The sequence below is a fragment of the Mesoplodon mirus genome (assembly GCF_964341445.2).
Source record: "Mesoplodon mirus genome assembly, chromosome: X".
Lineage (NCBI taxonomy): Eukaryota > Metazoa > Chordata > Mammalia > Artiodactyla > Ziphiidae > Mesoplodon > Mesoplodon mirus.
The window spans coordinates 110,920,179-110,934,526 of record NC_138981.1 but is presented as its reverse complement, the minus strand read 5'-3'; the positions used below and the strand labels follow the sequence as shown (position 1 = coordinate 110,934,526).

Below are 14,348 nucleotides of genomic sequence, written 5' to 3'. Positions count from 1 at the left end.
TCATCCCAATTGAGACAAATAAATATTGGTTATTAAAAAATATCTTTTTGGGCTTCCCTGGTGGTGCAGTGGTTTAGAGTCTGCCTGCCGATTCAGGGGACACGGGTTCGTGCCCCGGTCCGGGAAGATCCCACATGTCGCGGAGCGGCTAGGCCCGTGAGCTATGGCCACTGAGCCTGTGTGTCCGGAGCCTGTGCTCCGCAACGGGAGAGGCCACAACAGTGAGAGGCCCGTGTACCGCAAAAAAAAAAAAACCAAAACATATATATATATATATATATATATATATATATATATATATCTTTTCTATTACTGTCATCTCACATTAACCCATCTGAGGGGAAAAAGAAAACAAAACTCATCATCTTACATAACTCACATTATCCATCTTGTGAACTTTTAGAGGTAAAAGAGACATTTAGTCTAACTTTGTTTGTGATTAAGAAATCCCATCTATAGCATCTAGGACAGTTATCTAGCCTCTGTTTTTTTTTCTTACCCCCATCCAGCCTCTGGTTGAACTTGGTCATGGGTCATGTTGGGAATCTTACTCAGGATATTTCATTTCACTGTGTTATATTCTCTGGTTCTCAGAATACTTCTATTTTTAAAAAATATTTATTTATTTGGTTGCACCAGGTCTTAGTTGTGGCACACAGGCTCCTTAGATGAGGCAGGCGGGCACCTTAGTTGTGGCACATGGGCTCCTTAGTTGAGGCAGGTGGGCTTCTTAGTTGTAGCATGCAAAAAACTCTTTAGTTGTGGCATTCAAACTCTTAGTTGCAGCATGCATGTGGGATCTAGTGCCCTGACCAGGGATCGAACCTGGGCCCCCTGCATTGGGAGTACAGAGTCTTATCCACTATGCCACCAAGGAAGTCCCTCAAAATACTTCTTATTTGGCTTATAAGCTCCTTGGTGGAAGAGATTGTTTTATTCATTTTTGTATCCTTTGACACTTGCAAATAGGTACTTAAGACACATTTGTTAAATTATATTGAGTAGCAATCTACTTTCTTGTGACTTTCCATGTTGGTTTTAATCTTATGGATCAACAAAGAACTGTTTTTTTTCTATCTGATAGACTTTTCCATATGTGGATGCCACCATTTTGTCTTCAGTCTTTACTTCTCTAGACACAGAGTTTATGATTTCTAACCATTCTAGTCATCTTAGTTTATCATCCACTCTTAAAATGTGATAACAAGGTTAGAACTCAGCCTGTAGATGAGGTCAAATAGAGTGGGACCATTAACTGTATTGGATTGGCCAAAAAGTGCCTTCGGTTTATAAGTAAAAATAAAAGACACATTTTTCATTTTCACCAAGAACTTCATTGAACAACGTATTCACCCTGTTGTTTCACTACCTTCTGGCATTTTTCAGGCAACTTCATAATTCCATCTTCCCAAAACTTTTTATCTTTTTGAGCAGAGAACTGTTCAAGGTTCCTTTTACAGTCTTCCAGGGAATTGAAATTTTTTCCATTAAGAGAATTTTGTAAAGACCAAAATAATTGGAAATCTGAAGGTGCAATGTCTGGTGAATACGGCAGATGAATCAGAACTTCCCAGCCAAGCTGTAACAGTTTTTGTCTGGTCCTCAAAGAAACATGCGGTCTTGTGTTACCCTGATGGAAGATTATGCATTTTCTGTTGACTAATCATCGAGTGCTGCTTTCAGTTGGTCTAATTGGGAGCAGTACTTGTTGGAATTAATCGTTTGGATTTTCAGAAGGAACTCATAAAAGAGGACTCCCTTCCAATCCCACCATATACACAACATCACCTTCTTTGGATGAAGACTGTTGGTGTGGTTGGTGGTGGTTCATTTCACTTTCCCCACGATCTCTTCCATTCCACATTACTGTACAGTATCCACTTTTCATCACCCGTCACAATTTATTTTAAAAATGGAACATTTTCTTTATGTTTAAGTAGAGCAGAAATATGGTCAAGAAGGTTTTTTTCGCTTAACTTATGTGGAACTCAAACATCAAAGCGATTCACATAACCAAGCTGGTGCAAATGATTTTCAGTGCTTGTTTTGGATATTTTGAGTATGTTGGCTAGCTCCCGCATGGTATATAATGTTGATTGTTCTCAATAACTCGATTTGATCACTATCAACTTCAACTGGAACACCTGACTGTGGAGCATCATCCAGTTAGAAATCTCCAGCACGAAACTTCGCAAACCACTTTTGACACGTTCGATCAGTCAAAGCACCTTCTCCATACACTGCACAAATCTTTTTTTTGCGTTTCAGTTGCATTTTTACCTTTCTTGAAAAATAACGCATAATATGCTGGAAATGTTGCTTTTTTTCTTCCATCTTCAATGTTAAAATGGCTACACAAAAATTCACCAATTTTGATGTCTTTTTTTTAAATGCATGCTGATATGACAGCTGTCACATACAATCTAACAGAATTGTTTCAAATGAAGTTAAAGACAACTAAGTGCTACTAGAGCAATCTCACAGAAAAAAACAAACAAAACTTTTAGCCAACCCAATAGATTAATGGCCTCTTTTGTGTAAAAGTACTAGGCTAGGCACTGTGAAATCAAGAAAAATATCTGAACTAGAAAAGCATACCTACAGACTCCAGAACTTTATATTGTCACTTTTGTATATTGACTTTTAAATTGCATTTTCTAGCTGATATTGGGGTAAAATTTTGTAAGGCTACCAAATCATTGTTCACACCACTTTGGATATTTAATAATAACTTACATTTAACTCTTGGCAGTTTACCTAATGCTTTCACGTATATGGTCACATTTAATCCTCAGAGTAGGTATTATTATTATTCCCATTTTACAGATGGAGAAAATAATTTCTTCAAAGTTATACAGTTGGTAAAGTGGCAGAACCTGGTTTCAAATTCAGGTTTTTCTGATTCCACTGGCTTTTCCCACAGCTACCTTACCAAGAGGTCTTATTTTAAAATTTCTCTTGATTTGAAGGGCTATATGGCTGTCATGTTGATATTCATTATTTATGCCTTTCAGCTATTTTCTAATTCATACACTTAACACAGTTACCAGAATCAATATTAGTCTTCCTCCTATATTAGACGCTATTTATTTATTTTGACATAAAATATTAACCAGATTATGCAAATTCTTCTCAATTACTAAGGAAGAGCTAAGTTTCAAACTTACTTAAAAAAAAAAGAAAACCATCCTTGCACTTGCACCTAAACTTGGTATACAGTATGAGGTTTTGGAACTTGGGATGTATAACTGTGACTTATAAAGCAAGTTTTTTTTTTAATTGAAGTATAGTTGATTTACAATATTGTGTTAGTTTCAAGTGTACAACAAAGTGATTTAGTTATTTTTTTTCAGATTCTTTTGGGGTGCATGTATCTTTTCCAATTAGAGTCTTACAAAGCAAGTTTTGATTCTTCCTAATGGCTTTTGTTTTCTCACACTTCTACAACCTTGATGTGCTTGATATTTATAAAACAATTTGGAATTATTAAACTCCTCATTCTTGTTTTCGTGTATAGCTTGGAATGGTGGAATGGATTGAACCTCCCAAACGAGAACGCAAAGCCAACTATGCGGTGGATGCCTACTTCAGAGAGGCTTTACGTGTTAGTGAGCCAAAGATTCCAAAGGTAAAGCAGTATGAGGCCAGGTTTTATGTCCTACAGTAGAATTCTCTTGTAACGTGGTCTCTGATTCAGATTAACTTATATTAGTGCTAAATCTTAGTCCCTAAAATATAACAGTACAGAAGAGTACTTGATATGCTCCAGCCATATAAATGGATTCCATTGTATTTATTTTTCTGTATATAAAAGAAATAATAAAAGATAAGTATGTTCACTTCATGTACTGAAAACAAATATATATGTAATGCATTTTCTCCCCCGCAGGCTCCACGACCTCCCAAACAGCCAAATGTTCAGGATTTTCAGTTTTTCCCACCACGCTTATTTGAGCTCCTTGAAAAGGAAATTCTTTATTATAGGAAGACCATAGGCTATAAGGTAATTTTTCAGTTTTTTGGATTAGCATAATACAATCTTTTAAGCTAATATAATGTATCAAGCTAGACTAGAAAGTGTTCCATTTTAATGTGAGAGAACTTAAGAGTAAGTCAAAATAGTGGTGTTTTTAAAACCAAAGAGGAGGTTTAACTAGAAGCAAAGCATCAAGCTACCCAATCACCAGTAAGATCATCACTAAATGAGATTAGTGGAGAATTATCCAATATTTCAAAATAGTAATACCATTTTAATAATGCTCATGTTCAAGTGCTCAAAGAATATGTAGAATAAATAATAGGTATGTTTAAATAGAAGTGAATGTATGATAGATGATAGGAAATTTTTGATTATTTTCCTCAAAATGACCAAGAAATAGTATTTTTGTGTTTATTACTCATAGATTGATAGAAGCCCTGTTGGTGGTTAGTAGATTGTGGTCACTTAGGTGTTAAAATAATGATAAACACGATAATGAATTATAAAACTTAAAAATGATCTTTTGGAATTCAAATTTCTTATATAGGTAGATAAGAACCTATTTATAGTGAGTGAAATATAATGTTTGTCATACTTACAGCTATCACACTGAGAGATTAAGCATACCAGGTTATTTCTGTATGTTGAAATTGGCTTCCTAGTGAGTGGAAAGGGATGACCAAATAATAATCAAAAGTATGAACAAAATTATAAAAGTATTAACACTGTTATAATTTTATGAAGATTTCTGTTTTATGAATTGTAAGCTGTGTTTTAAAATTTATTTTGTGAACCTTTATCACAAGTGGAACTGTGACCAGTTATTTTGATTAGTAACTGTAATATGCCTAGAAAAGCTCCATATACATATAAGATATTTAGTGAGTTAATATTTTGGAACTGAGGGAAGAGATATGGGGACGTATGTATATGTATAACTGACTCACTTTGTTATAAAGCAGAAACTGACACACCATTGTAAAGCAGTTATACTCTAATAAAGAGGTTAAAAAAATATTTTGGAACTGAGTGAATCTCTAGAGTGTTTCTACTGTTTGTCCAAAGTGGGAGCACTGTCATTTGAAATAGAGCAAAAAAGTTTTGCTTGCTATTTATGTACCAAAGTTTAGATATATATAAATAGGGACAAGAAACTTAAGGTGAATATAAGTGGAAATATATATAAATAGGAACAAGAAAGTTAGGGTGAATATAAGTATAAAAATATATAAATAAAGTGGTTAGTTATAATCCGGTTAGAGAAATATGATTAAATTTGAATGTATTTAACCAACAGGACTGGATAAAATCCTTCTTAGGAAGTTGTAGAAGAGTACAGTAATCATGGTTGAACATCGGATGAGGCATAAAACCAGTTTCAAAGAAAGTGAAAACAGCAATATGTTAGAAGAAACAGGCAAGTTATAGGTTTAAAATGTATAATAAAAATAGTAAAATTAATAAAGTAGTGAATAAGATTTCACGAGGTAAACAAATATATACATGATCCCACTAAGAATTATTAAACATTTTAGGTTTAGATCATTATTTTCTGTTAACTTTTTTTTTTTTTTTTTTTTTTTTTTTTTTTTTTTGTGGTACGCGGGCCTCTCACTGTTGTGGCCTCTCCCGTTGCGGAGCACAGGCTCCGGACGCGCAGGCTCAGCAGCCATGGCTCACGGGCCCAGCTGCTCTGCGGCATGTGGGATCCTCCCGGACCGGGGCATGAACCCGCGTCCCCCTGCATCAGCAGGCGGACTCTCAACCACTGTGCCACCAGAGAAGCCCTCTGTTAACTTTTATTGACTATCATTAGTGAGACTTAAAAGGAGAATTAAATTGAAATGTTAGACCTCAGTAATCAACCAAAATCTGTGTAGAGCATCTTATAATTGAATAAATGCTTTACCACATACTTCATTTGATTTCTTAGAAACCCTGTGAGATAGGTTTATTACCTCTATATAATAGGTGAGGAAACAAGTTCAGTGAGGTTAAATGACTTGTTCAAGGTCAGGTAGCTAACAGAGTTGCCAAGGGTGCTGGTCTCAAACACAGGTTCTGAGCATTCAAATGCTATGCTCTTTCCACTCAGACGTTCTGGGCTATTTCTGCAGCTGACATAACTCTGCTTCTTTCTGCAGCCCTAAATAAGGACTGTGTTTACAGTGGTTTGACATGTTGTTTGGGAGGTGAGCCAAGTGGTAGTCAAGTAGCAGCAATAAAAAAATCACCTCTGCTAATATAACTGTTTATGCTCCTTCTTTGGAGATACTGAAATTCTGTTCCCTGTGATAATACCGTGCCCACCACATTCTCGCCACAGCTCTGGTTTTAATGTAAATAGTGCCTTTCATTACAGGCAGTTTGTGGTTAAGGGTCAGGGTCTTACATGACAGTTGGGTGATGGCCAGCTGGAAGGAGATGGAGGAGAGAGGAAACCTTAGAAGAGGGAGGAATGAAGGGACAGCTGCGAAGGGTGATAGGAAGGAGGAAGGTGCGAGAAGAGAGGAAAGGGATGAGTGAGCAGAGGGGAGATGGCACGGCATCCATGCTATGGCACCTTACTGTTTTCTGTTCCTCACCTCCCGGAGAGAAGTGACTGGAGAGGGAGTGTGAGTGAAAGGAGGACTTTTTCATTTAATACATATTTATCGAGTGCTCCCCTATGCCAGGTCCTATGTCAAGGTCTGAGGATAAACTGACGAATAAGACAGAGGGGGTTCCTCAGTGCACAGTACTTACGTTCTAATGGAAGAGACAGACATTAAGCTGAAAGCACAGCGTAGTGACGTTATTTGTTTTCAGTACTTACAAAGGGTGCTATGAGGGATCATAACATGGGTATCTAGTGTGGAGTGGGAGATCAGGGAGGTGGTCCCTAAGGACCACCATTTAAGTTGAGATCAGGGAGATGCACAGGAATTAGCCAAGTGAAGTGTGGGACAGAAGCGTTCAGGTGGGGGAGCCACAGGTACAAACGTGTTGTGGTAGGAAGGAGGATTGCCCCTTCAGAAACTGAAAGAAGGCCAGTGTTGCTAGGGAGTGGTGAGAAGGAGAATGACTTGAGATGAAACTGGTGAGTTGGTTGAGTTGGATCATGTGGAGCACTGAACATTAATTATAGGTCATATTGATTAGGTTGAACTTCAGAGCAAAGAGAGCCTTTGAGATGTTTTTAAGGCAGAGGGGTAGGTGGGTGATGGAATAATAACAGCAGATAGTTATTTAGTCCTTACTTGTGTTGCTTACTCTTCTTAGTTGTTGAAAAATGATTAGCTCAGTATTCTCAGAAGAGCCCTGGAACTACATACCCATTTTACAGGTGGGGAAACTGAGGCATACAGAGGTTGAGTAATTTGCCCTGAGTAATTTGCTCAAGGTCAAACCACTTATAAGAGGTAGAATATGATCAGACTTACATTTTTAAAAATCACTCTGGGCTTCCCTGGTGGTGCAGTGGTTGAGAGTCCGCCTGCCGATGCAGGGGACGCGGGCTCGTGCCCCCGTCCGGGAAGATCCCACATGCCGCGGAGCGGCTGGGCCTGTGAGCCATGGCCGCTGAGCCTGTGCGTCTGGAGCCTGTGCTCCGCAACGGGAGAGGCCACAACAGTGAGAGGCCTGCGTACCGCAAAAAAAAAAAAAAAAAAATCACTCTGACTGCAACACAGAGAATGGTGAGTTTCTCCAGGGAAACCAGCCAGGAGGCTGCTGCAGTGTGAAGATGAAAAGATGGTGGTGGCTGGGAGTGTGGTGGTGGCAGTGGGGGTGGAAGGAGAATCGACCCCCTACCACTCCACTCCTAGCCCCATGCTCTCCTCAGCCCCATCCTGGATTGCCTTTGTATTGTCTTAAGACGTGCCTTGATCCTCTGTATGCATACTTAGCTGGGGATTTACAAGACAAAGAAGAATACATTCTGGATGTTGGTTCTTTCTGAACCTTGTCTCTTCCATTCTTTACCAGGGGCTACAGACCTGAGCTAAGGTGGGTGCTTTAATTGGGTGGGTCTCGTGTTTGAGTACAGTTGTTCCTCGGTATCTGCGGGACATTGGTTCCAGAAGCCCACAAAGATACCACGATCCATGAATGCTCAAGTCTCTTATATAAAATGGTGTAGTATTTGCATGTAACCTATGCAAATTCGCCCATATATTTTACATCATCTGTATATTACTTATAATACCTAATACAATATGATTGCTATGTAAATAGGTATAAATACAATGTGAATCTTATGTATATAGTTGCCAGCATGCAGCAGATTCAAGTTTTGCTTTTTGGAACTTTCTGCAGTTTTTTCCTCAAATATTTTTGATCTGAGGTTGCTTGAATCCACAGATGCAGAACCCACGGATACGGAGGGCTGACTGTATAGACAGATGAGCATGGCATGTTAATCACTTGCAAAAGCTTCCTATAAAGGGCGATATGATATTGATAAGTGTTGGGCATATCTTCTCAAGGATTCCTAGCATTGATTTTCTTCCCCCTACTAAACCTCCAGAAAACTAACCCAAGCCACAATATGATTGGAACAATAGTTTGTTCTCAGATGCACAGGACTGCTGTAGTGGAGTTTCCTGATATTCTCTACGTAGTTAGGTTCTCAAAAAGGGACTCCTTTCCCTCTTTCTGCTTAAATGATTGTTAGCTCAGGGGAGGGAGGTTTTGTCTGAAGCCGGGGGCATTGTGGTGCATCGTTCCATTTTGTCCATTTTGAGTCCCCACTGTCACATTCTGTAGTGACTTGGAGTGTGGTTAGTGAAGGGCTCAGTAGGCTTGAAGCAGTTGGTAAACAGCATTTTTCTTCAGTGCCTGCTTATTTGCATTTTTATTTTCTGTTTTGTTTTTTCCCCTCAATACTCAGCACAAGGTCACAGCAGTATTCCTGATAATAAGATCTGGAATTAAAGAGTTCTGTTTTATTTGAGGCTGAGAGAAGTAGTTGTTTGTTTTGTCCTAACCACTTGGTAGATAGCTGTGCCAATTTTCCCTGCTGTCTAAGCTCTGACCTTGTTGCAGGTTAGACGTATTCAGAAGCTTCATTGCTCTTGTGACTTAAAGGAGTTACTTAATGCTTTTAATCACTTGCTCACTAAAACCCTTCCATTGGAAGAAGGTGACTGAATTGAAATTTCAATAGCAGAATTTTAAAAATCCGGAGTATCCAAAAGTCCCATTGAGTCCAAGACATGGAATGAAAGAGTTTTGCCATATTAGAAGCTGAAGAAAGCTGTAGGACATTCTAATATATATATATCTTCAATAAAAATTCTTTGGGGGGGATATAAACATGTGACAAATGCAGGAAGTTCTATAATCTTTGTGAGTTTCCATAATGTGTCATTGTGGGCCACCTGTTTTGCTGTGGTAGAATGAAAATACAGTGAGCTGATTTCAGGTTACTACTTTTATTTTGTGTGTTGTCACATTTAATTCAGTATTCCATATTTCTATGAAATGCTTGCTGAAGCTCCTAAGAAACAAGACCCCCCAAAAAGTTTTTCACTTTTCCATGGAACATAGCTGTTAATCACAAATTCCTTACTATCTGACTAGAAATCCAAATAATAATTGAGCTGTTTCCTTGAAAGATAACTTCTTGTATATTAAGTGTTACTGGGGGTCATCAGTAATATATACAGTATGAGTACTTGAGATACCATCTAGGTACCTGTTTAGTACTATTGGCCTATAATTCATCTACTTAATTCTTTTATAGCACTTTGAAATCACTCTAGGAAGCTAAATGCCGATAAAACCCCGTGAGGTAAAAAATGAATACCTTTTAAAAGTAATAAATACTAAGAAGGAGGTTATTTGTAGGAAGAGATACAGGAATTTAGGAATTATGAGTCATTTCTAATTCTAAAAATTTTAGCAGTTGTTTATTTGAGTAATTTTTAGAACTAAAATTGTAAATGTAACATTGATGAAGTCATTCTAAAGTTTTGCTGTATTAAAAATATGGGCAGTAGATCCTAAAATCTAATGGTATGATATAATATTCTGATTTTGCCTTTATTAAAGTTCAGGTGGAAAATTTTTAGTATTGAAGATATCTACATAGGAATAAAAAGTTTATTTTGTGTGAGTATATTATCCATTTTCTGTCATAAAATTAGATGTTTATGAAATATTTTGTTAAAGTATGGTTTGTCAGATATGGAAAGTTTGAAGCATTTTGGTAGAGAAATATCTTAAGATTAAAGAGATTTTCCTCAATGAAAGTTAAAATTTATGGCCAAAGTAATTTCACCAGCAACTGAAGGGGTCTGTTAAACTTTTAAAGCTATGTCTGTAATTTTTTTCAACATTTTATTATGAAAAATTTCCAAACAGAAAAACGTCAAAATAATTATACAGTGAACACCCATATACACACAACATATATTTTCCAATTTACATTTTACTGTATTTGCTTTATCAACTATTTGTCCATTTCTCCAGCTTTCTATCAAATGGATATCCTTCTTATTTCTTTATGCATTTCAAAGTTGCAGACATAAGTATATTTCACCCGGAAACACTTCAACGTGCATATCATTAGCCAGAGTTCAATATTTATTTGATTCTTTTTAAGATAAAAGTTATATACATTGAAATGTATAAATCTTGTGTGTCATTTGATGAATTTTGACAAATGCATACACCTACATAACTGAAGCCCCTATAAAGATATAGAAAGTGCCCCTTCCCAGTCAATCCTTATATTCATTCCCCAGACACAACCACTGTTCTGATATTATTTTCATCTATAGATTAGTTTTTTTGTTCTAAAGTCTCACATAAATGGAATCACATATTATGTGTAAGGCTTCTTTCACTTAGCATAATGTTTTTGATATTCATCCATGTTGTCCCATTATCAATAGTGCATTCCTTTTTATTGACGAATACTATTCCATTGTAAGGATATACCACAGTTTGCTTATCCAGTCTCTTGTTGATGGACATCTGGACTGTTTTCTGGGTTTTGGCTCTTGTGAGTAAAGCTGCTATAAACATTCTCCTAAAAGTCTTTGTATAGATATGTTAGGAATGGAATTGCTGGTGTGCCTGTGATTTAAAAGTGAAATTTAGCTATTGAAAAAAGTTATTTTAAATCATGCATATCACTGGGCTACATTTCATTTTTAATTTACACCTTCTTTTCCATTTCCATTTGCTACCATCCTAGGCCAGGTGATCATACGTCATTTCTAGATTACAACAGTTTAGCTGGTTCTCTTGCCTCTAGTCGCTTCCTCACTTCAATCCATCCAGCACAAGGCTTGCAGGTGAAAACAGTACTCCTTTGTTGAAAGATCTCCAATAGCTTGCTGTAGCCTACTGTGTAGTTTCAGAAGGCCCTCTAATTCTGTTTCCACCTGGCCTTGTTTCTTATCCCATCTCAACATAAACCTTATATGCTCCTTCCTGTTTTTGCTTTCACTGTTTTTGCTTTACTGCTCCAGCCTAGAATATTCTTTCTCTCTTCTCCATCTCCCCACATTCTTATATTTCTTAGAGTATAGCTCAGAATTCCGCAACTAGGTTGTGAGCTCCTTGTGGGCAAGGACCATGTCCACTATTTTTTATATTCCAGTGAACATGTATCATAGTGCTATGGACAAAATAGACATTTAGTCAATACTTACTAATTTGATTGTCTCATACTGATGATTATGTACAAATGAATCTGTTTCTCAGTATGTCTTTTTAATGCCCAGTTAGTAGGTTTTATATTTAAACAACTATTGGATACAATAGTTTTAAAAATACTTATTTTTAAATTACAGTGCTATGGTTCAAACTCCATGAAATATGTATAACAATTAGAGAAATGTACTCTAGTATGTATTATAATCATGTTTTAGTAAAACCGTGACTATTTGATACCTCTAGAGGATGAGTCATTTATGATAGGTGTGCCTTCCAAACAGTGGAAGGCTTACTGCCAACCCTGTTCTTGCCATGTTTGATGGATGCTATAAAATGTACTATACATGTTATATACCTGCCCTCGTAAATCAGTGTGCTGCATTGTCACTGCAGATGCACATAAAAATGATGTGAGGCTTTGCGCTGAGTGACTTAGTTTATCACTCCATACAGTGAATGCTGCTTTATACTGCTGAACTGTATGGGTTGTCTAAGTTCATGGTGACACACTGAGGCCCCTGGGGCTACAGTTTTGAGATACAAATGACTGTCTTACTGCTCGCTTCCTTGTAGAGCTGAGCTTCTGTCCTCAGTCTTTTGAACTTGAGCTCTCTTCTTCTCAGTTGTCAGTGTATTGCAGCTCTGTATACTATGCAGAGCTGTATAGTATACACTATACCTTCTGTTGCTCACTGCTACTGTAGTTTTTTCCCTTTGACTGCAGGTCCCATCACAGCTGTTTGTGTGCTTTGCTTACCCCTTCCCTCTTATATATAGTCTCTATGTTTTCTCATTTTTTGCTTCTTCATTATCCTGCCACTCTTTCAGTCTTTGCATTTTATGTGAAGATGCTGTCTCTTTCCATATCCTGGAAGGCAAAAAAAGTACTCCTTTCTTTTTGCACGTTGAACTGATTAGAGCATTGGATGCAATCTTCAGGTGCATTGCCACTTCTATACCCTGGTCTGTATTGCCAGGTGAATACGGGCTCTTTTTGTACTACCCAACTTTTTGTTTCTGGGCTTGAGATTTCATTGTATAATGTTGGTGTTGGAGATAATGATATTATTATTACCATGTATTACAATATCATAAGGATTTTTTTGTTCCACAGTGTAATTAAATCTAGAATATAATGGGCATTTAGCTGTAACTGTTTTTGTTTTGTTTTGTTTTGTTTTGTTTTGTTTTTGTGGTATGCGGGCCTCTCACTGTTGTGGCCTCTCCCGTTGCAGAGCACAGGCTCTGGACGCGCAGGCTCAGCGGCCATGGCTCACGGGCCCAGCCGCTCCGCGGCATGTGGGATCTTCCCAGACTGGGGCACGTACCCATGTCCCCTGCATTGGCAGGCGGACTCTCAACCACTGTGCCACCAGGGAAGCCCTGTAACTGGTTTTTAACTGTAAAATACCACGTGGCACATTTAAGAACAGTTTTACTTTGGTAATATCATGGTAGTAGAAATGTGGAGAGGATCATGTGTCATTCTGATATGACTTTATTTTGTTTACTGCTGAGATAACTCTAAATATTGATATAAGAATGTATACCCTTAATTAATTTTTCTCAACAGTTTACTCATAACACACCTCTTGATTCTTAGGTCCCAAGGAACCCTGATATCCCAAATCCAGCTGTGGCTCAAAGAGAGGAGCAAAAAAAGATTGATGGAGCTGAACCTCTTACACCAGAAGAGACTGAAGAAAAGGAAAAACTTCTCACACAAGTAACATATTTTAAGTGATTGAAATACTTCTAGTCAACGAATAGAAAAAAAGATATTATAAATTACACCTACTTTTTATTATATGGGCCTGGTACCCTGATTGGACACACCAACACAACTCAGGGCTATTTTGTAAACATACATTTAGACCAAATATCCCTATTTTTTTAAATTCCTTTTTTAGAATACACTCTTTTAGAAATACTAAAAAATATATAAATGCAAAATATAGGTGTCAATTATAAGAAATAAGACATGCATTTTATCAATTATAATAAAGTCAGTTAATCCACATATGAATCCTGATAGACAGTAATTACTAGCATATTCTTGAAAATTTAAATTTATTTTATTGATTGTGAACTGTCCTCTGAAATTATACTCTACTAATCTTTTATTTATGGAATGATTTCATAATTCTCAAAATGCCTTATATTCTTTCTTGAAAAGAACTTTAATACAATGATGAGAAATTTCTGAAACTATAAGAGGTGCTCATTGTATAGTTAAAAGCTAATAGTTAATAAGTAGGAAACATTTCAATTTGAACAACATATTAATGCTTTCTGGTCATTGTTGCTTTAATGAGTTTTATGAGTGTCATACTTCCAAAATAATCTGTAGAACATAAAAAGAATTACAGTGCAAAAGATCCTTGGAAAATAATACAGAAACGTGTACTGTATGATACCACCTTAGTATAGAAAGTAGCTAGCAAGATTTATTTATTCAACAAATTCCTTTGAACAATATGCAAAGCACAGTGCTAGGAAATTTTCCACATTAATTATTGAAAGATAGTTTTTATATTTATATCTTATTTATTATATAGGTCTTTTCTTTGTTATAACATGTAATTTTATTGAATGAAGTTTTACAAGTTACATTCATAATTTTTGAGCCAAATGCCTGGAAGTCATAAAGTTTAGTTTGAAAATGTAATTGCAACTGGTTGAATATTAGGACTTACCACAGAATAAAATAAAACATTTAAAT

The 14,348-nt window shown here is 36.7% G+C and overlaps 1 protein-coding gene across 8 annotated transcripts in view; it reads left to right on the top strand.

Moving 5' to 3' along the window:
- Positions 1-14,348, top strand: part of SMARCA1 (SNF2 related chromatin remodeling ATPase 1) — a 150,076-nt gene that overhangs the window by 37,885 nt on the left and 97,843 nt on the right. For all 8 annotated transcript variants that reach the window (XM_082609584.1, XM_082609583.1, XM_082609586.1 and 5 more), the window contains 3 exons: positions 3,518-3,628; positions 3,890-4,003; positions 13,230-13,352. In XM_082609584.1, coding sequence (XP_082465710.1) covers positions 3,518-3,628; positions 3,890-4,003; positions 13,230-13,352 — 348 coding nt within the window. The remainder of the gene's footprint in view (positions 1-3,517; positions 3,629-3,889; positions 4,004-13,229; positions 13,353-14,348) is intronic.